At 38.4% G+C, this 22,262-nt stretch overlaps 1 protein-coding gene across 2 annotated transcripts in view; it reads right to left on the reverse strand.

Annotated features, from left to right (window-relative positions):
• Positions 1-260: 260 nt before the first annotated feature.
• The window catches only part of LOC131700564 (death-associated protein kinase 2-like), a 31,232-nt gene continuing 9,230 nt past the window's right edge, over positions 261-22,262 (reverse strand). The window contains exons 3-12 of one of the 2 annotated variants that reach the window (XM_058998592.1): positions 15,137-15,358; positions 12,135-12,273; positions 8,065-8,194; positions 6,581-6,629; positions 6,454-6,480; positions 6,209-6,361; positions 6,044-6,089; positions 2,332-2,421; positions 2,172-2,252; positions 261-1,500 (exon numbers count right to left, since the gene is read on the reverse strand). In XM_058998592.1, the coding sequence (XP_058854575.1) occupies positions 1,420-1,500; positions 2,172-2,252; positions 2,332-2,421; positions 6,044-6,089; positions 6,209-6,361; positions 6,454-6,480; positions 6,581-6,629; positions 8,065-8,194; positions 12,135-12,273; positions 15,137-15,358 (1,018 nt within the window). In that variant the 3' untranslated portion in view covers positions 261-1,419. Of the gene's footprint in view, positions 1,501-2,171; positions 2,253-2,331; positions 2,422-3,361; positions 5,334-6,043; positions 6,090-6,208; positions 6,362-6,453; positions 6,481-6,580; positions 6,630-8,064; positions 8,195-12,134; positions 12,274-15,136; positions 15,359-22,262 lie in introns of those variants that run through there. The other variant, XM_058998591.1, reaches the window with a different exon arrangement.

The raw sequence follows: 22,262 nt of genomic DNA on the forward strand, positions 1-22,262 counted from the left end.
ACCAGGGTAAACTATGGTAAATGCATAGAAAAACTGACTCAACAATCTGCTAATGCATTCTTCACAAGATGAGGACAGCCCCTCTGGTGCTTAGTTTGCCATGTCACAAAAAATCCTTCACTGTAAAAGGGGTCACATTTAAAACGATGTACCCTGGCAACACAGAGGGGGTGAAATAAAGAAACTGAGAATACGCACTTAAAAAGATGGGGAAGGAGATGGGGGGGGGGGGGCATTTATTCCAAAATGTGAAATAAAAAGAAACTAAAAACATAGATTTATTAAATGGCAGGACAGCGGAGATTTAGTGCACAGAGTAGTAGATTGTAATGACCTAACAATACATCTGTATTGCAGTATACAAGATTATATCAGCTGCTGTCACGGGCACACATTTGCCCATGGCACTGCTTTGAGGATCACTGATCTGAACAGAGTTTGCTCACGTGGGCACACTATGCGGTTTATTTCAGAATAAGCATCCCGCTAGCCATCCAGCTCATTGAGAAGTTGCAATATACTGAACATGATTGTCAAGACTGTGTAGCCTATTTAAATGTGTGAGTAACCTGTTCTTTCAACATGCAGTAATGGTTTATTCAAATGCAGGGAAGAAAGGAATGTCCAGGGGATCATTTAAGCAGATTGGTCAATTGATGGTCAATGGTTCTGGCTCCAGCATTGCACGCATTGCTAACTCAGGATGGTCTATTTAAATGATCAATTGATATTAATACAGCTGGGGCTTTTTAAAGACACACTTATTAACATTATTGCGTTCAATAATATTGGTTTATACATTAAAATTCAATCTGGTTTATCATTAACATCAATGTTAAGATTTTTAAAATAGACACCGTGGACTGATAATATTTTTGTTGCTGGGAAGGAAATCAGTATCACGGTGTCCAGGAAATGAAGTTGAAAGCAAACTGAATGCATGTATTTTACATAATCCGCTATCCGCTGTTTATATAATCCACTATTTACATGACACTTAATAACTTTGATTTAAGAATATATGTTATGAATTAACATTAGCAAAAATACCCCCCCCCCCAAACAAATAAAAAAATCCAGTTATAGCACACTGATACAAAAGTAAACATCAATGATCTTCTTCTGTACTTCAGTCATGTTTCTTAAGCAGAGAGTGTGTTTTGCATGTTCTGCTAAGCCATTGAGCAGTACATATCAAAACCATACATTTTTCTTGAAAGTCCACCTTGCAAGGCAATTGCTTTCGGTATAAACTGTTCTTAAACTGAATGGCTGTTCTTATAGATCCTAAATTTGATCTGGTCCAGGTTTGGTACCAGCAGTCTATGTTCACACGTCCGGGTTCTGCAGCGCAGCTGTTTGGAACTGTGGGCCTCTCAGGATCTCCGATCAGACTCGCACAATCCTGTGAAGACAGAATCAAGACGTTGTGCTTCTCCGTCTGGGTCTCATGGCTCTTCTTCTGAGGACTTCCTCCTCGGGGTCGCTCTCACAGTCCCTCTGGAATGAGCAGAAGTGAATTTTACAGGAACAAGTCAGCAGCTACTTTTCCAGATACTCTTGTCTACATATTTCTACAGACCACACTCTCAGTGCACTCAGTATTTAACTCCTTGTACTCACTTTGAACTAATTTACTTGCAGGGTCAAATATGTTGCTGACCCTAAAACCCATAACTGGGAATTTTCAATTTATCTAAAGAGTGATGGATCGTAATATCATTGCCATTCAAATCAATTAAAAACTACTGCCTGAAGTTTAAACAGAATTAAATAGCCCACAGAATCTCACTCTCTATTAGACCTGTTAGACTTGTCCTTTTTGAATGATTTCAGTGGTGCATCTTAAGATCTGACTCAGTTTAGATATATTGGAGACACCTAATGAAATGTAACCATATAAAACAAACAGCTTCCCTTATTATTTAGGATCAGCATAAGGCTCCACCTTCATGTGGACAGTTTGGGATATTTCAAGGTTCCGCTCACATTGCAATGCATTATGGTACTTGTAGTTCCGCTTCTCTTAAAGAGAAAGGTAAAAGGTACTGTGCCTGAATGTATTATGATGTGAACCTGAAGCCATGTATCTATTCTGTGAAGTGTAAACTATGTACATTCCAATGAACATCCACATATATATATAAATAATACATGTAAATTGTACTTACCATATCATCTTGTTGTTTAATATAGTCTTTTTTCATCATACGTTGCAAATGATTACAGAATGAGACGATACTGAAGGACAGCTATAAAACAAAAAAGGATTTGTTTTAGAGGTTGAGAACACCAAAAAAAAGATAATCAATGGTTTTGTGATTGTGTTACCTTCCATCTCCTCCTTGCATACTGTCTCTTAAAGTTCTCCAAGTTAATGACAGACTGCCTTCTGACCATTGCTTGCTTTTGGTTTAATGGCTAAAAGAAAACAAACAGTAATCAGATGTAAGACACAGAATTGATGGCGTGCCAAATGTACGAACACTAATACAAGTACCTTGATTTCTTACCTGTTTGCAGCACCAAATAAAACATTTCTATATAGAACCACTTGACAACTCTGCTCTAGCAATTCAGTGGGATGGAAAATGGATATAAATATCAGAGCCAATAGCAGATGACAGCAGTACCAGCAATGGCACTACCAATAGTGGTCCTGGTATGGCAGCACACTGGTACTGATATTGCATCATAGTCCCATTGACACACCATTGGTTTGTCAAAATACTGTATGACAATGTTACAGCTGTGGCAGTACTCTACCGATGGCTCCACTATTGCAACTGACCTTGTGCTACCCCTTAGTATGGAACCCCTGCATTGCCATTTCTCCTGCCCTGCACTGACCCTGCAGATTGAATTAGATGTTCTAGTTCAGTATTTGATCAGTAAAAAGATGAAAGTGATTCATGAAGAATGCAATGTCACGTTTCCAGGAACTTTGCGGCTTTAGATAGTGTGAAAGAAATATCCACAGATCAGAAGTAAACGGCATGATCCCATTGGAACAGCATTTAGAAACGTGGGAATGACCTGTGCTGTATATGTGTACATAAGGTCAGTCAACAGACCACTATTTGTTCCACATCTGTTCTTGCACTCTGTACTTAACCCTTAATTCTGCTACCAGACCCTCTAGAACTCTGATCTGTTCAGATCTTAGAAACAACAAAATGAAAGTAGTTACGTAATATCAATTATAAAAATACATACAAGTAACAATACAGAAAATATTTCTGTAAATACACATATGCGAATCTCATATTCTATAACAATACTTTGAACAGATTGTTTTCATACGTTAAAGAGCAATCTAATAATTCTAAACCATTGTGCATTTTAAAGATCTAGGAACTGGTGTAAGTCAACAGTTTTATTGATTTATTGAACAGAAAATACAACAAATACCATGTCAATATCCCCTTCAGTCACTGTGTGCATAATTGTACCACGTTAAGTTTCCTATCTATGTAAAGTATCTATTTTATAATGCATATATGTTTTTGCAAAGTTTGGCTGGGCAACTTCTTGAACTTACACAAACTGTTTTAAAATAGAAAATCATGAGCAAATTATTATTATTATTATTATTATTATTATTATTATTATTATTATTATTATTCTTTTTTTGTAGTGATGTCAAAGTTATATATCACTCCAGTCAGTCATTGCTGTCATGATAACCAATGTGTCAACACAGACTGACCTTTGTAAAAGAAGGGTGGAGATCCACACAAACGCTCTCTGAGCATCCACAGCACAATGAAAACCTGTTATTAAAGTGCTACAGTTCCCAGTGTTTTTAGTACAAACTGGTCAGGCGAACAAAAAATAAAGCCTGTATTTGAATATTGTCAGTGAAAGGCGATCACAATAATCCATGGAGTTACTTAGCCAGCTGCTGAATTTTCTTTTCCATGAATCTTTAATAGAAAATAGCAAATTGGAGCTTTATTGAACATTATAAATTAGGGCTTCTGATTTTCGGTTTTAACCGATAAAAAATGATAAAACACCCCAGATACAAAAAAAATGAAATCGGTGCATATCCAGTAAACACCGGAAAAACACTGGAAATGGTTACTCAATTCGTTGACTTCACCCCTTTCCCAGTGGGGAAAAATACAGTAACCTACAAAAAAAAACCAATGGCAGTCCCTCCTTCCTGACTTGTATCTCTCATTTATTCATTCTGAATAATTTAAAACCACCCCGCGCGTGCAAGATTTAATTACTAGAGCGGAGCACTGTTCTTTCTCATGAGATTTAAAGCTATTACAGTTCCATAGGGAGTATTTACACGCTCGTGGAACTTAAAACACAATTGCAAATTGTGGCAAAATGTAGAAAAATGCCTAAAAACAGAAACCCCATTTGAATGTGCCCGTGACCATAAGGATTTCGTTGTGGAAGACAGCAAAGGAAAGAAGGTACAAGAATTTTGGAAAGGAACTGAAAACTAAAATTTCATACAGTATATATAAAAAAAATTACATAAAACTCAAAGAAATAGCTAAATATAGCACCGAAAAATTATTATAACACACAACTACAATTTTATAAAAAGAAAAAAGAAAAACTATACAATATACTGTATATGTTAATATTAATTACTTTTTAAAAATGTGCAAAATACACTACGTTTACATTAACACAGCCAAATAGGGCCTCAGATTGAATCACTGACTTCATTCTGTAAGGTCTAAATTCATGCCTGAAAGCAGCTCTCCACTACAAGAGCTGTTTAACAGCTCCTTCAAAGCCTCATTCACATCTTTATTAAAAACAGAAGCAAAATCTCCATTGGAGAAGCTTCCACTGCCATTGTCCATCTGAAAGGAGCTCATTACGTCTTGCACCCACTTCACTTCGGATGAGAGTTCCTGACCCAAGACTTCAAAGTGAGATTTCCGCTCCATGTATTTGCCAGTGATGTCTGTGATGCTGGAGTCCACGGTTTTAATGTCATCTTGCAGGTGTTTCTTCATGGATTCCACTTTGCGGTACTCGTACCGGAGCTGGGAGAGCTCATGCCTCACACTCTCGCTTTCTTCCTTGTACCAGGTCTCCTTTTCATTATAGATGGAAATCAAGGCGTCGATGTCCTCCTGGAGGGAGTCTTGGGCCACCGCTATGGCGCTGACGCTGGTCTCCATTACGGAGACGTCTTCCACCGCAAGGGTGAATCGCTCGAAGTTGACGTAGGTGTTGTTGGGCGGCATGCTTGAATGGGACTTGATGGTGTACTCCTTCAGGCGCTTCGTCTTCAGCTGCCGTCGTTCTGGCTTTTTAGTTTCCAGGACTTTGGTTTCCTCCATGCTCTCGTGGGTCTTCAGATAGAAGAATGCAGCATTATTGAATTGAAAATACAAAGCAAAGGGAATGGCGTGCACATTACACAGTGGCGTTAGTCCAAACTTCAGACACCAGATGCAAAACCGCATTCCGCATTCCACCAGCAACATCCATTTCCTTGTTATCTTCAGTCCATGCAAATAAAACAATGTGGTATGATATCCAAGCCAAAGAAAAAAACATTCCAAGAAAATTGTTATAAAACTGGGCGGTGCGTCATGCGTATCCACTGGGTTAGTGTACAACTTTAGTGTTTAACAGTATTAAATAAAACCTTACTTTCTTCACAAACAAAAAATGATGAGACGTGCCGCTGGCTTGAATGTGGCTATTGATCTAAATGGGTTATAAAATCCCCTTACCTGTAACAGATATCTCTTTGAAACTGTACAGCTGTGCCTTAGTGCCTTACACACTTGAAATTGTACTCCTGTATGCAGACGGTGAATAATGCCCCACCGTCAATGAACTCTGACTTCTTGTAAACGTGCATTATAGCTATTCATTCAAAAAAAAAATGCTGTTTTTGCATAGTGATTTCCCACCTTTATGCTAACATGTTAAAACACACACTATCGTGCATCACTTGTTGCAACAATGCTAGTAAACAAACACGATAAAAATAATGGTGAGGTGAAATAAGTAAAAAAAAAAAAAAAAATTCCAACAACAATTTTGGCTTTACCTTAATCCATGGATGATTAAGAGCTTCTTGGATTGTCAGTCTTTTTCTGTAAATTAAAAAGTGCATGTTTAAGCATGGCAACCAACTGTATCTAAGTAGCCAATGCTGCTAATGCTAATAAGAGATAATGGATTTCAAAGCCTTGGTTATCACACACACACTCACCTAGTGTCTTTCACTAGTAACTGCCGTATGAAATTCTTTGCCAGTTCACTGGTGCGGCTGAAGAATTCCTCGTCAAATTCATAATCCATTGCTGAAATGTTTCCAAGAGTCTCCTGCTTTGTCTCGCCTAGGAAAGGGGACGCCCCACTTAATCTGAAAGATATTACAACAGAAGTTAAAAAAAACATGAACACATAAAACCTTTTATTAGGATACTATTGATACCTATAACACTAGATACTTACAATATATAGGTGATGACTCCAATACTCCTAAAAAAAAAATCAAACAGAAACAGATGAATTAATCATACTTTAAATAAAATACTAACACTGTAATATAAACACATTTTAAAGGTTAGAAAAGGCTTACCACATGTCTGCAGGCAGTCCCAGTGGTTCATAGTTGACGATTTCCGGAGCTAAAAAAATAAAAGAATACAGTCATCATTATACCACCTGTTTTCAATCTGTATTTTCACACAGGGTTTAATCTATCATCTTCCTATTATTACTTCAGTTTCTCTAAAAAGGACCTTGGCTTGTGATCTCGACGGCTGTTAGGAAAGATTTGGATTACATATAAGAAGGAATGTGAAAAGCCATAGATGCCTCCACCTGCATGTGTGCCTTTTGTCTAAAGTAAAAGCCCTGCCACTTGGGAGTGCAGGGTGAGTCATGGGAGTTAGGGAGGGTTAGTTTGCCTTCAACTGAGCATTCAATGACTCTACAAAAGTTTTGCATCACCTGGAATTATAGGACTGAGACATAAAATACATATATTATGGAGGCTGTGTGGTCCAGTGGTTAAAGGAAAAGGGCTTGTAACCAGGAGGTCCCCGGTTCAAATCCCACCTCAGCCACTGACTCATTGTGTGACCCGGAGCAAGTCACATAACCTCCTTGTGCTCTGTCTTTCGGGTGAGACGTAATTGTAAGTGACTCTGCAGCTGATGCATAGTTCACACACCCTAGTCTCTGTAAAAGTCGCCTTGGATAAAGGCGTCTGCTAAATAAACAAATAATAATTATATATATATAGTTTTTGCTCAAAGAGTCAACTTCCCAACGTTTCAGTATGTTTAACATACCTTTGTCATGGGAAAGTGTTTGAAAACAAACATTGGAGTTATTTATAGGCTTTTGATGCCATGGAACATAATTTAGATCTTTCATTAACATCATGTAATCAAAGAAACTACAAAATGATATTGCAAAAGCCTACCGGAAGCCAAAATAGTAGCACAACATTTCATGTTAGCTTTCGAAATGTCACATTTTTTTCGTTAAGTATATGAAAACTACAAAGCGGAATGTAATTCAATATGTTAACATAATATTATTCAGCAGGTTTCATTTGATTTGACTGTACTGCTACCATGGCTTCTGTGCCAGGAGGCCATCATTTGGCTAGATTGGTACCTCTGCGGTGACATTTTGTTGTAATAATACCTGTATTGTTAAAAAAACTGCTACAATATATGCGATATGATATACATATATATTTTCGATTTTAAGAAGCAAAATTAGTTAATTCTGTAGGGTGATGCAAAACTTTTGGCCACAGCTGCAGGCAGTGACTTGACCTTTCCTATAGAGTTCAGTAGCTTGGTTTGGTGGGTGGAAAGAGGCTGTTGGCTTGACATCAGGAATGAAGCTTGTCCATTGATCTTCAGACAACCTTCAAGGTGGGCATATTAATGTGACAAAAAAATTATTTAAAAAAACAAACAAAGGAAATACAAGATTATATTCCAAAACCATGACAAATTGATCTGACATCTCAACCCTTTTTTTTTTAAATGTTTTATCTTTCTATAAACTGACTGGACATTCTAAGTTATTCTGGGCACTTGCCGACAAATTCTGGAGTTCCAAAAATGTTTTTGAACTCAACTCCATCTTCGATTTTGTGAGCCAGGCCGAAGTCAATCAGTTTGATACGTGGCAAAGGAACGTTCTTATCCAGCAGCATTATGTTTTCTGGCTAGAAAAAGAACAAAGAAAGGGTTGCTGTTATTATATTCAACAAGAAGATCGGTCACACAACTGAATTCTTTAAAATTTTTGTCTTTATCCAGCACAGGCTCCTGGATTGTAGAGCTGTAAAGTCAAGCCTTATTCCTTTACTGAAAAACCCACAGAATTGGTAAACAATCATTTAACTACAAGATGGAACTGCAACTGAAAGCCAGCGTTTCCCCATCTGCTTCATCAGGGCTAGCATTTTAACTCATGCAGAGAGTTCCTGATTACTTTCACAATTCTAGGTTTGTAATGCTTGACCTCTCCATTTCTGGCGTTCTTTTTTCAACTTTAAAGAAGAAAATGCTAAACCCTCATTCAACAACAAACCAAACAAACATTTCAAATGATTATCTGACGTGACTCATTGTAAAATGAGAGGCTACTACGTGTGACTGTGTATGTGACTCTACATGCCACTATAATTCACTACTGTATAATATACTAGAATATTCAAAAACAGTGGTTTCTCTTGCAGTCCATTTCAAGCAGGTCCTTAATTACTTAAATCAACTATGTTAACCCATTAAAGACTGCTGAATTCAACACTTAAGGACATGGTTGGGAAAAAGAATGGATTGAATGTGCCACGAGAGATCCACTGTATTATAGTAATCTAGAGTTTTGTTAAATTAAGAATAGTGTAGCATATTTTTATATGGAACTTTAAATCCAGCAAAGCAGTCAAAATGCAACTACGGTATTTGCATAACTGACACAATATTATCATTTCCACTGCTCAAGACTATCAACTATCCAAAAAAGTAATGAATTTCTGTGTTTTGAATGTATGTTAAACATCTATTTTGCACAAATAAATGCAAACTGCTGCATCTCATAACTAGTGGCGATAGAGCTACATATATATCTTATTCAACGTGGAAGTGTGACTCAAAACCCCACTAGAAGAGTTTATTAAAATTGCTGCTTCCTGTTCCTGTTATCTTACAGCTGCAGAGTAGAGGATTCCTGGTGAATGTTTCATTATATATATATATATATATATATATATAGGCATGTTGTTTTTTTTTCTCTTCTTCTCAAAAGACACCACAAAATACATTTTCCATAGCATCAGACAGAAAGAAGCCACTAACCAAGTTCAGGAAGTGTACTTGACGTCTTTTAGAGATGAATATCTATCTAACCTAAGTAACCTCCAAATTAGCTGGTTCGATTTGAGCAGTTTATTTTTGCCTCGTGGTTGTATATGCTGATGTTCTGGTTGTTCAGTACATAATCAAAAACAAAACCCTTGTTTGTCAGCGCTTCACTGAAGTGAGCAACACCCACATTCAAACTGATCCCACTGTTCCCTCAGGAACATCACGTTAGCTTGTTTTGAAAGTAGTCTGGGAGTTATTAAAAATATAAATACATGCTGTCAGTATATTCCAAAAACACAGAGAACAGCTCACTGACAGATGACAGAGTCCACTTGACATCCCTTCTAAAAGTTTACTGTACATACCACTGCAGTAAAACCCAGTGAAAGCGTGATTAAGCACAGGCATGTAAATGAAACAGAAGTACATGGTAAACTGAAAAAAGGCCAGTGAATATTTGACATGGTAAACTAAGACATTTTTCATTCATGTAAAAGGGGAAAAAATTAAATTCTAAACAATATTTTTCAAAATGGCAGCTAGTGTTTATTTATCTCAGCTAAATATATTCACATGTATGGGGCATTTATGAAAACAATCAACCAGTTAAAGTAAATCTGCAATCTCAGCTGGTGTCATGAAATCTGCTGCTATTGAAATTTGATATTGGACTGCAGGCAAAGGGAACCACTTCCCAAAGCCCAGCCACGAGACCACACTGCTGTCTTCCCAGAATCCTAAATTGGCATCATCCTGGAATCTGAAGCCTTTCCTTCTCATTAACAATCCCTCTCAACTATGCAGACCATGTCGCCAAGGACAATCACGAAGAATGGCTGGCATTGTGGGGTCTGATTATTTAATGGAAGTCTTCAGGTTCTGCATCAACACACTCTTCATTGAATCATTCCCTCTAAATATCACTCATTACTGCTACAAAACGTCCCCACAAGTCAATTGAAGAAGTAATTCCGGTTTTTGGCAGAACTTAATGTCCTGCTCCAAGGTCTGCTGGGTACACAAGGCTAATCAACTTAGTTTGCTTGGCACTCACTTGGAAGCTTCTGACCCAAATGGGGTTCGTTTTGCCTTAATAGGACTGAAAGCTGCAGAAAATCATCTGACATATTCTCACTGTGTGTGTGTGTGTCATTTTAACCCTGTATCCCCATGGGCTCCTGTCTTTTCTTAGAAAGCGGTTTTGTGTGATAGCAATTCTTTGCCTGCTGAGATTCACTACAAATACAGGAGGTGCCGGCAGGTCTTCTGATATCCAAATGGTTAAATAGTCACACTGCCCACTGACTTATGAAAGATAAGCACAAAAAAACATAAAATTAAACATTAGTAATAGGCAATTTAATTGTATAAGCAAGTTGGTAGTTTTGCTTCCACAGAACTCTATAGAAGTCACTGGAATCCAGTAGACAGCACAGAAACACAGGCATGTTCGAAACACCAAAGCACAGCTAAAACATGAATGTGTAAAGAATTGGCAGGGTGTAAACATTAAAATGAAAAATGGCACATCTTAAAAAGTGCTGGAACATGTGAGTAAACCAAACTAGATTTGCAACATTTAACAGATTTAAATTGGGCATTTAGACCTTTTTAAACCTGCCCCAGTGTGTCTGTAGGAATGCCCATTAATTTGTATTGCCTGCTGCCTGTTATTGTATTCACAAGGGAGCCTCAACCCCAGGGTTTTATTTCCTTTGGATTGGTAACTCCTTGAAAACAAAACTCCAAAGAGCCTGGCCCTTGAACTGTGAACCTGCCATTGCATACTGCTCCCGACACCAGAATGCATGAGAAAGAGACTTTCCAGAAACCATTCAACACCCTCCAACTGGCTCGCTCCTGTACCAAGCAATCCAACAACAGCAAGTGGCTGTGGTCTTTCTGTCAGCACTGGATAGTGATAATTACAGGAAAAAATCGGAAGCATTCTACATGGACAAAATGTTTAAAAAAAAAAAAAAAAAACCTGTGTGTCTATTCCTTTTAGATTTATTATGATAATGTCATACATCATTCCTCGCAGTCAGAAAGGTGGCATTTCCAGAGGTGCAGAAGATAAGTTAGCTAAGTCTTGAACTTTGATTGTACAGTGCCTAGTATTTATTCACCTTTATAGGGTCAATAACCCTATAAAAAAGTGTTTAAATGATCTTATCATTTCCCATGTCATTTAGCTATTGATCTTTTCTGTTTTCTAGACGTAATATTTCAACTTCAACTCAGGTGAAGCCCATTTATCCCGCCATAATGCTGTACGTGTTGAGTATAAACAAGAAAGGGGGCCAATAGGGGCCAATAGGGGCCAATAGGGGCAGCAGTGTGGAGTAGTGGTTAGGGCTCTGGACTCTTGACCCGAGGGTCGTGGGTTCAATCCCTGGTAAGGGACACTGCTGCTGTACCCTTGAGCAAGGTACTTTACCTAGATTGCTCCAGTGAAAAAACCGAACTGTATAAATGGGTAATTGTATGTAAAAATTAATGTGATATCTTGTAACAATTGTAAGTCGCCCTGGATAAGGGCGTCTGCTAAGAAATAATAAAAAAAAAAAAATAATAATAATAATTATAATTACAAGTACAATTACAGTAGCATTGTTTGGTGAAATCACTGTTCCAGAATGTTTTTTTTTCAATACTTGTATTAGGGTCATATGTTCAAGCACAGATGTGTCAATCTGAGCTCTAAAGCAACACCCTTTTTATGACAAGAATTAACTTTGTTATTCGTTGCAGTGCTGTTAAGTGCATGCGCAAACAACATCCTGACGAACCAACCTTGAGATCAAAATGTGCGATTTTCCTGGAGTGCAGATAGTCGACCCCGTCGAGTATTTGTTTCATGAACTGGGTCGCTTCTTCTTCGCTCAAAGACTCTTTCTGTGCCAGGAAATCAAACAGCTCCCCTCCAGACACCCTGAAACCAAGCAAACAAGATGTGAAGAACCACTGTCAATCGAGTGTATCTAGACCCAGTCAAATCACAAATATTCTGGCTGGTATTTAGTCACCGTTATAGGGTCAATAACCCTACATAAAAATAACTTAATATCTCCCACAAGTCACTGACATTTTTTTTTTATATATATATTTCAACTTGAACTCAGGTGAAGCCCATTTGAGTTTAAACACCCCTCACAAAGCTTAAAACTATGTAGGGTCAGGTGAGGTCACAATACCTGCAGCGGACCATAGTGTTGTTTAGAAAGGATCCATAGCGACATGATAATAACTAGTGATTGTTGTTATTCTATTGAGACACAACAACGTTATACAAGGCCCCCACCATTAATGTATTACTATGATGTACGTTCTTTTTATATCTGTATCAAACAACCAGTCTTTTTCTGGCCATTTGTACATTAGGAAACAACAACAATGGATTAGTGATGCTGCAGACCTGCATTAGTAAAATACATCTTTTGATAAATGATCAGGATCAAATGATGATGGAGCCACCGAGTCTGCTTCTGTACAAAGAACTGCCCTGCTCTCTTCTCTTCACTAGACTGGAAAGCGTCTCGTTACTCGACTTCTGTTACATTTAGTTGTGCAGCTTCGTAACACTACATAACTAGCTCAAGAAATTTAAACAAGTAATAACATGGTCTTTATGCTGACAGATATTGACGATCTACAGCTAGTACAACTAGTAAAATAAATTATTTATGAATGTAACACACACACATATAATAACCTTATTACAAATGGGGGTGTGGGTTGCATTAACCATTCTGTAATGCTGACACTAAAGTACAGACACACCTTAATAAAGACTCATGATTTTGTAATGCTTTTCAAATCACACTATTGAAAGGTTTCTACTGCTCACTCACAGACTATTGGACAAACTTTAGAATCATGTGATTTCTAGAGTCACAGATTCCAAACCCTGTTGGTACTGAAACCCCAGGTTATGAAACAGAACTTGAACCTCACAGGAAAGCAACCACTGTTTCATTTGCAATGTACAGAAACAGTGCAGAGGAAGAATGTTTGTGTGAAGCCACTGTTGGTTCAGTCCTATGGGCCAGTTGGGCAGCTAGTCTTTAGACTTTGAATTTTACGCATTCTCTTCAGAATGCCACACCGCTGCACTCTGCCCTGTCAGTCTGCCCAGAACGCACACGCCACCCTTTTAGAGTCTAAACACTAGGGCATTAATCATCTCTAAAATTTATGGGAAGGGTTACATCATAGCTCACAGTGTTTGGCTTGCTTCCACTTCTTTGTTTCCTGCTTTTTCTCCATTTTATTCTAGGGATATAACTATTTGAAATCAGCTGTCACTGAATTTATTTATTTATTTATTTATTTATTTATTTACAGTGATGTTTGATTTTCTAGTGCCAGTAAAATTTTACACAGATTTTCATTATGGCACATTTTCAAGTTCAGATTTTTTTTTTTAAATATTTAAAACTGTACAGGGAATGAGAATGTATAGAGCTACAGTATTGTGGAAACCACATGTACTTGTAAGCGTCTTGTACTTGGGTGCTCAATTAAAACAATAGCTAAAGCTGCAAGTCCATGCGTTTCATTTAGTCCACCGCCCTGCCCACAATGCACACTCTAATAATCACTTAAGCAGCCAAATATCAGTCATTTAGCAAGCATACACCTTCTTTACTTTCACACCTTAAACTCAATGCACACTGCATTGTGCTGATTACAGGTTGCCTGATAGTCCCATGTTTTGACAGCTGTCATTGTGTTAATATAAGATATGGAGATGTAATGCCCACTACACTGATCCACTATGGCAAAGACTGTAAGACTGTAGACATACCTCCCTCCCATTTACTGTACCCAGTGGTAATATATACCCATACAAGCCTGCACTTTTCAAACAGAAACTCAAAGAAGCATGGCATGAACCTAGAAACAAGGCTGCTGTTTTGACCTTTCACATACCAAGGTGTATATATCAGACCCTGGTGTCAGATTACTGTACAACAGGTTCCAAGTCACATTTTGCTTGAGAAGTTAGCGTGAAGCACAGAAATCAATACATACATTTATACTGAGGCATACAGGGTGACAATCACATTTTTGCTCGGTGTGATTGTTTATATGCTTACATTAACTTGTGTTTTAATGTGTAATGTTCTGTGTAAATTCACCATGGACTTCAAAGTGACATTGACACAATTTTTTCTGATCTGAGAAAAACACCAATTAAAGTTACCAACCTGAAATAAACAAATAGGAAATTTAAGTCAGAAGCTTCTTAAGTTCTTAAATATTCTTAAGTTGTTTATTTTATTATCACTTTTGAGTAAAACGCTTTGTGAATTTTCCCCTTTGTGTTTTGAGGTGCAATAGATAGCTGTAAATTATATTACTGGGAATACTTGAGGATGGGATGATCCTTTCTTTTGTGGTAGAGCATATCTCAGGACCTCCCTGGAAAGGAGACCTGTAGTCCCAGGTAGTAATAACCATTGAAGTAAATAAACACTTACCACATAGACAAACAGGGTTAAAGCAAAATGCTTTACAACTAGGGAGTTTGCATTGCTTTAGCATTACGTTGCTAGATCAGGTGCAGCCAAATGGAGATAACAGGGTGTAACATACAGTACACCGTGTCTTTTAAATGATACATAGGAAGCCAATGTGAAAAAAGTGACCTGAAAAGTTGCAATATTTCAGAAGTTTGACAAGCAAGGAGTTCCGTTTTCAAGAAGGCGGTGTTCTGTGAAACAAATGCATTCTTTCCTGTTCTCGCTTTCCTTATCCCCTGAAGAAAAGAAGGAAATCCTCTCCAGACTTACAGCTCAAGAATGAGCACCGTGTCGGTCCTGTTCTCATAAACGTCGTGCAGGGTGATGATGTTGGGATGCTGGATCTGCTGGAGGATGTTGACCTCGCGCTCGATTTCCTCCCGCCTCACCCCCCGCCGGCTGGCACGGCTCTGGCGCTTCTTGATGAACTTGGCAGCGTACTCAAGCCCACTGCTCTTCTCCTTGCACTGCTTCACGATAGCAAACTGCCCGCTACAGAGACACAAAAAAATCCATTAGCGTTGTGTTCACAAACAAAGCTTCCCTGTGTTTTTGAATTTCAGAATACTGTGTCTGGCTATTCAATATTCTATTTAAAAAATATTAAAAACACTCTGTGACACCCAAGTCGGTCCAATACAAAAAAGGTATTAAAAAATAAACCTAAGATTAAGAATTTTCTAAACTTAGAAAGATGCAAATAACGTAATTTGCCACTTCATGTTTATATTGTTTTATTTTAACCTGAAATGTACTCACTCTGATGTTTGATGCTGAATGTCCCACAGAAATGTAAGACAAACAACGGTCAATTGCTATCTAATTGATAACCACTGGACGCATCAAGTGGCAAGTGACACTATCTTGCTTCACATTTGTTTATCCAAACTGTACTGTATCACGCTATCACAACGTAACAGGATACGGAATTCCAATAAAAATTGAGATTCCACTTGTCATATAATTCAGGACAACAATAATGCAACTCAATCAGGGGGAAATCAAAAGAATAAAACAGTGTATTCTGTGACGTCGATCTCTCAAAGTGTTTGATCTCACACCTGGAAACCAAAAACACCACTGCACTTGAACCCGATATTATTCCTGCTGGGGTTTTTCACTAGGCGTGATTTACTGACACACTTACTATTAGCATCACGAAAAACAGCATAACACAGAGGAATGAGGTCCGCAAAACAGCAGGTTTGTAAAGAGCAGTTGCACCAAAATCTGCCACTGTTTACATTATTATTACAGACCCTGTATCCTCAAGGAGACTTACTTACACCCCTGGAGAGGTCATTGAGCCTATGGAGTGAAACAAGAGATATTTTCCTATCAAGAACATCATCTGCTAAGTGGTGCAGTTTTAACTACAATCACCAGATACAGTGAGCCTGCTCTACATACAGTAGCTAGGGAACAGTTACCCCACAAGCAGGTGTGCAGAGCAAACAGACTCCATTTGTGATGTACAGTACATGTACCACGCAACATCCAGTCCTGCTATTGTCCTCCCTCAAGGGAAAAATGAGTGATGGTGATTCAAAGGTCAGACACTTTTACAATGTTTCCAAATAGTCACAGCACGTTTTCACTCTCGCAGGAAACTCAGCAGTACACATAGTCACTGCAGATTCACACCATTGGGGGGCTGCTGTGTGGGAGTGAGAAGGGCCCACTCTGACCTACAAACCAGTTTTATTGTGTTAATTTAAAATCTCAGGGTCTATGTTCTTAAAAATGAAACAATTACCTACTGGCAGGAAGACATTATTGTACGAGCAGGAAAACCAGTGTTCAGGGATCAAGCAGCACTTGTATATTGTTCTAAAGGTATTCAGCCCCATAATAATAATAATAATGAACAAATAGGTTAATACACCACCCAGAATAAACCACAGCTGGCTTTCAGAGCACTTTACAGCACTTGGGATTCACCATGGATTGCATCAACTTCTTCTTATTAGGGTTAATCCTTGGATAACTACAAATAGTTGATACAATCCAGGGTGATACTCCTTTACTGTAAAATGTTCAAAGCAGCTCCAGCTGATGGGTTACACTGACAGGATGTACTGTAGGGTGACCAAATCAACCCCTTAGTAGAAATGTAGACATATGTTTCAAGTGTTTTTAAATTGGGTGTTTTTCAAGCTTTACTCCAATAAACTGAAGAAGAATAAAGTCAGACTGAGATGATATTTTGCCCACATGCACTCCACCAGAAATGATTTTTTATCTCAAAGACTTAGAAAAGCATAATGCGCAGCAATTAACTCTCTCTTGTTGCTGACTAAATTGAGTAGTGCTGTAGCTATAAAGACATAAAGACATGTCTGTCAGCTTCGCTATTTTAGCAGAGCAGACCCTGAACTACTGTACCATCTAAACCAGCAGAACTGAGATCCTCAGTCACCTGCATTACTGTATGTTAAGGATGTTGACTTCTCCTTAAATGTCTTGGTTCCCATTGTGGTTTCACGTCTAAGGCAAAGACACACTCATATAGTAAACCCTCATAATCTCACTTAGAAATATACATTTGTATAAAATCAACAGGCAGGAGTTTACCTTGAAAGAAAACTAGATTTGTTTATACTTTCCAGTGTGTTGTAGGAATCCCTTCAATTTCAGTACCTTGTTACCTGCCTTCATATAAAGAAGGCAATTAGGAACTAGCCAATTCAGTGCTTTATAGTCTCGCTAAGGTGACAAGTATCAGACAGTGGTGCAGGACATAACCAGAGACAAGCGTTTTCATAGGAAAGGAGCATCCATCTTACAAACAACCCCGCTGGCACTCAGCAAACAAGCTTCCGGCTGGTACACTACTTAGGGTTGGCAGTGTGGAGTAGTGGTTAGGGCTCTGGACTCTTGACCGGAGGGTTGTGGGTTCAATCCCCAGTGGGGGACACTGCTGTTGTACCCTTGAGCAAGGTAGTTTACTGTGGCAAAGTGGTAATGACGTGCAGGTGAGTGCAGTGCAGAATAATCACACAGACAAACGTTGATACAGGTGCAAGGGTGTTTATTTAAATTAATAAATGTCCAGAGCCTCAAGGCAAAACATGTAAATAATAATGGTGCTGGAAGTGATATAGCGGCGTATATCACTTCTCGTTATAATCCTACGGGTTTGACCCGCAACCCCAAAGTCCCGTTCCGACACCCACACTAAACACAAACACAAAGACAGTGCGTGATTCAAGTGCTAAAAGGTGCAAACAACAGACAGTTCCAGTAGTGAAAAGGTGAGTGGTGAAGTCCGGGTTTGTCGCTGGCCTGCGGCTGCAGCTCCGGATCGTGCTCAGTAATCTTTAGTGAAACAACACACAAGACACACAGTGTTAGGACACAGACACAAAACACTCACGGTCGATTTCACAAACGGGCTCCTTCTTGGTCATATAATTTAACCATATGCAAAGGAACAGATCACTCAAGCCATGCCCCCTATTTATACCCTCGCCCATGACCCCGAGGTTAACGAGCGCATCCGCTCCTCCAGTCCTCGGATGCCACGCCGCTTACCGTCTGGGTCACTGAGCTCGGGTGCCATGGCTCCGCCCCCTTCCGAACTGACCGACTTCCATCTACCCTACGGAATAAATTGTCGTGCCATTTCATTAAGGGTACTCTGTTCCTCGTATACCGTGCCCTCACAGGTCGAGAGGGAGATCTAACACTAAGACTCATTCGATCTCTGTCACATTTACCTAGATTGCTCCAGTAAAAACCCAACTGTATAAATGGGTAATTGTATGTAAAAATAATGTGATATCTGTATAATGTGAAATAATGTACAATGTGATATCTTGTAACAATTGTAAGTCGCCCTGGATAAGGGCGTCTGCTAAGAAATAAATAATAATAATAATAATAATAATAATAATAATAATAATAATAATAATAGAAGACAACACAAAAGACAGAAAACCAGAAAAAACTGCTTCCTTTAAAGAGCATTATGATCCCTGCTCATAACACTGAGGCCAGGTTAACTAATACTTCAGTCTAATGCAGAGTTGAAGTGTATGTTAACACACTCTTAATGCTAAAAATCTGCTGAGAAACAACTTCGGTGCACTCGTTTTAACAATTGTGACAGTGAATAACCAAGGAGCAAAAAAAAAAAGTCAGTCAATGATCAGCTTTTACAGTTTAGGAAGGGTAAACTTAATATATTGAAATATTTGTTGATTCACAGCAAAATGAACTACACAAACAGGAAGTTCTGATAAGTGACAAATCCCTTATCTCGGCTTTACAAAGTATGCTGATGTTCTGTCTTTACGTCTTTGTGACAGGACAGTGTCACTAGTAATGGTGTTTTAAGAACATACAAACGTTTACAAACGAGAGGAGGCCATTCAGCCCATCTTGCTTGTTTGGTTGTTAGTAGCTTATTGATCCCAGAATCTCATCAAGCAGCTTCTTGAAGGATCCCAGGGTGTCGGCTTCAACAACATTTTGACCAGGAAGGGAGACTCAGTTGCAGTTTTAAATCATACTTTTATTTTTAAATTCTGTAAATGCTTATGAATACATTGTTGCCATAGAAAGGCATACTTTTTTTTTTTAATCCTTATAGCCAGGTCTAGGTTTAAGATTTAGCTGAATGATGCAAATCCCACCATTTAAAAAAGACAAAGATGATTTGGAATTCAACATCTAAAATCTGAGCACAATGAACAACGTATTTTAATAGTTTATTATAGCTAACAGCATTTTTCAATTTTTGAATTCAGCAGTAGGCTATTGCTTTTGCATTGTTTTAATTATTTGGCAGCTGTTTTCTGCAGTGCAGGAAGTACATCTGCTTAAATAGTTCAGCAAGCTGGGACTGTCAACAGAGGTTCAGTCAGAAAACATTTCACTTTCATATTCAACGCTTAATTGAAAACAGTTATAATAAGATACAACTTTGGGTAACACTATCTGAAGCTGATCTCATTGTGCAAAGAAACATAACCACTTAGATTGAGAATGACGTAAGTAAGTGTAATGGCATTACAGGGAACGTCTTGTAATCACTTCCAATTTTTTGCAGTTAATGCTACAGCATTTTAAATACTTGATCAGTAAATGTGTTGGAAACTCATGTATCAGCCTTGGTTCTGAACTGAACAGATATATCAGGTTTAAAAGACACACACTGTATTGTGACTAAAGACAACAGCATATCGCTGACAAGAAAAGAACATTGAGATCTAAAATTCAGTAGGAATAACCGTAGCTACCCTGACAAGGTCAATCAGAAAGAGAATGGAAAAGCTGGGGGGAGGGATGCTGCTTCCCATCTGTTTTTTTCTGCGAGCGAGTAAACTCAGACACCACTTCCTCATGCAGTCCAGTTCCTGATTAGATACACACTACCCTAAAGATAGAAGCTGCCTTCAGACTGCTATGTTTGGAATGCTCACCAGTTGCTGTTGCATGTTAAATGCATGTTAAATGAACATGGGTATGCATGGGTCCCTTAGTCTGAAACATTGGATAACAAGTTATTATCTCATGACATAACTCAAGAGTAAATCTAAAGTTCATTTAGATTTTTATTTTATTTTATATGTTCAGTTTTGGTTTATTATATTTGCTCCAATACATGACAGCTGAATAAAAAAGAAAGACGTGTAGCTTAATACAATCCTGATGTCAAATGTTATTCTATACAGACTTCAGTATTGAACAATTTTAAGACTGTTGAAAACCATCATCTTGTTTCACTTCCTCACTTCCTGTACATACACTGCACTTTTTCACAGAGCAAAGCATCTCAAGTGAAAGTTACTGGAAGGTACGGTGATTTCGAATAGGCAGGCGCAGCAGATTTTGTCCCCAGGCCAGCCAACTGAAGCCACAAGTCTGCTTTCAGCACCACGAGTCTAGAAGAGCAGACAAGCGGCTGCATTTCATTTCAAACACCCCAGAGTGGGACCCACCCAAACACTCCCATTCACTCCACTGCGCAGTGTCTGTAACCACATGGGAAGTACCGTAGTTTCATGAAATATTTTTGCAAATGTACTGTGTAATTATTCATCACACATGTTACTGGCTCAATACCATGAGAACTGACATGAGATACTCTAAATGAATTAATTTAATAGCAACATTTCAAATAATAGCAATGTTGTGCCTTTAAACATTTCCAATACTGATGTTCAATTTTGCACTATAACTCCCTTCTATCTACTTACCACCACTGTTTAGACCATTGAAATAGACCACAATACTATATTTGCAACACGGCAGGGATGGAAATAAGATGCATAGCAATTTCACCCATTCCAGGTTTTACTATGAGACTGAATGGATCAAACTGCTATGCAGCCGGAGTCTTATTTCCATCCCTTAAAGTTTCAGATGAATACCCATGTGGCAGAATTTCAAATTCACATGTATAAAAACAGTATATTTTCTACAGAAGACTATACACCTTTCAGAAAGCTAACCATTTCAAATGTTCAATATGTAATGCATTTGCTTTGTTTCGATCTTGCAGCCACCCCACAGTAAACAATTATACACACTTAACAGCAGTGTGCGTGTCGAAAGGACATGAGGAAGCTAAGACACAGTTAAGAAGTGTTTAACAGAAGTGTGAACCCATGAACACACTCGAAAGAGTTGCTTCACCACAGACACAACCTACAATGTCAAATAGAGAAGTGTCACGGCAGCTGCAGTTTGCATGCAGTTTAACAGGACAAGCTATGAAAGCATTCATATCAAAAGGAACCAAAAAACAAAAGAAGAGCATTTGACATGAATATCAGACAAACAGGAGCCCTCAAGGGATTCCTGAAAACTATGAGCCGGCCCCTGCAATCATCATCTCGGTGTTAATAATAGCTACAGTATGCCTGGCCAGGCACACCTGTTGTCTCTCTCCAACCTTTTATTGATGGCCGATGAATTTGCTCTTTCCAACATACCAACGCTAACCCACCTCTTCCCAAGCGACTGTATTTATAGTGTCCTGTACCCTTGCCATTTGTTCACACCATACTGTGTGGGTGTTAGAAAATACTTTCAGTTTATCCCAGAACGGGTTTCATATTCTCATGTTGGTTTGGATAGGCTTCCTGCAAATTCCACTCATGCCTGGATACAGTATGGGAGATATGAAAAGTAAGCTGAGGTTTACAAAACGCCACTCAATAGAAATCTTACCCCATTCAAGAAAGCTGGTTCATCAGACAATTTTCAATCAAAATGCGTTGGTTTGATCAAAACTATTTTATTAGTACTGAAGTTTGGTTGTTTTACTGTTTAAATCTTTATTTTTGTAGGACACACACTGAATAAAAGGTCACAGACACAGCACAAGTCTGCTTTTTCTGTCCAGGCTAGCCTAATATTTAAAAAGGCAAACAGGAAGCTAATGTAA

Source organism: Acipenser ruthenus, chromosome 24 (assembly GCF_902713425.1).
Source record: "Acipenser ruthenus chromosome 24, fAciRut3.2 maternal haplotype, whole genome shotgun sequence".
NCBI lineage: Eukaryota > Metazoa > Chordata > Actinopteri > Acipenseriformes > Acipenseridae > Acipenser > Acipenser ruthenus.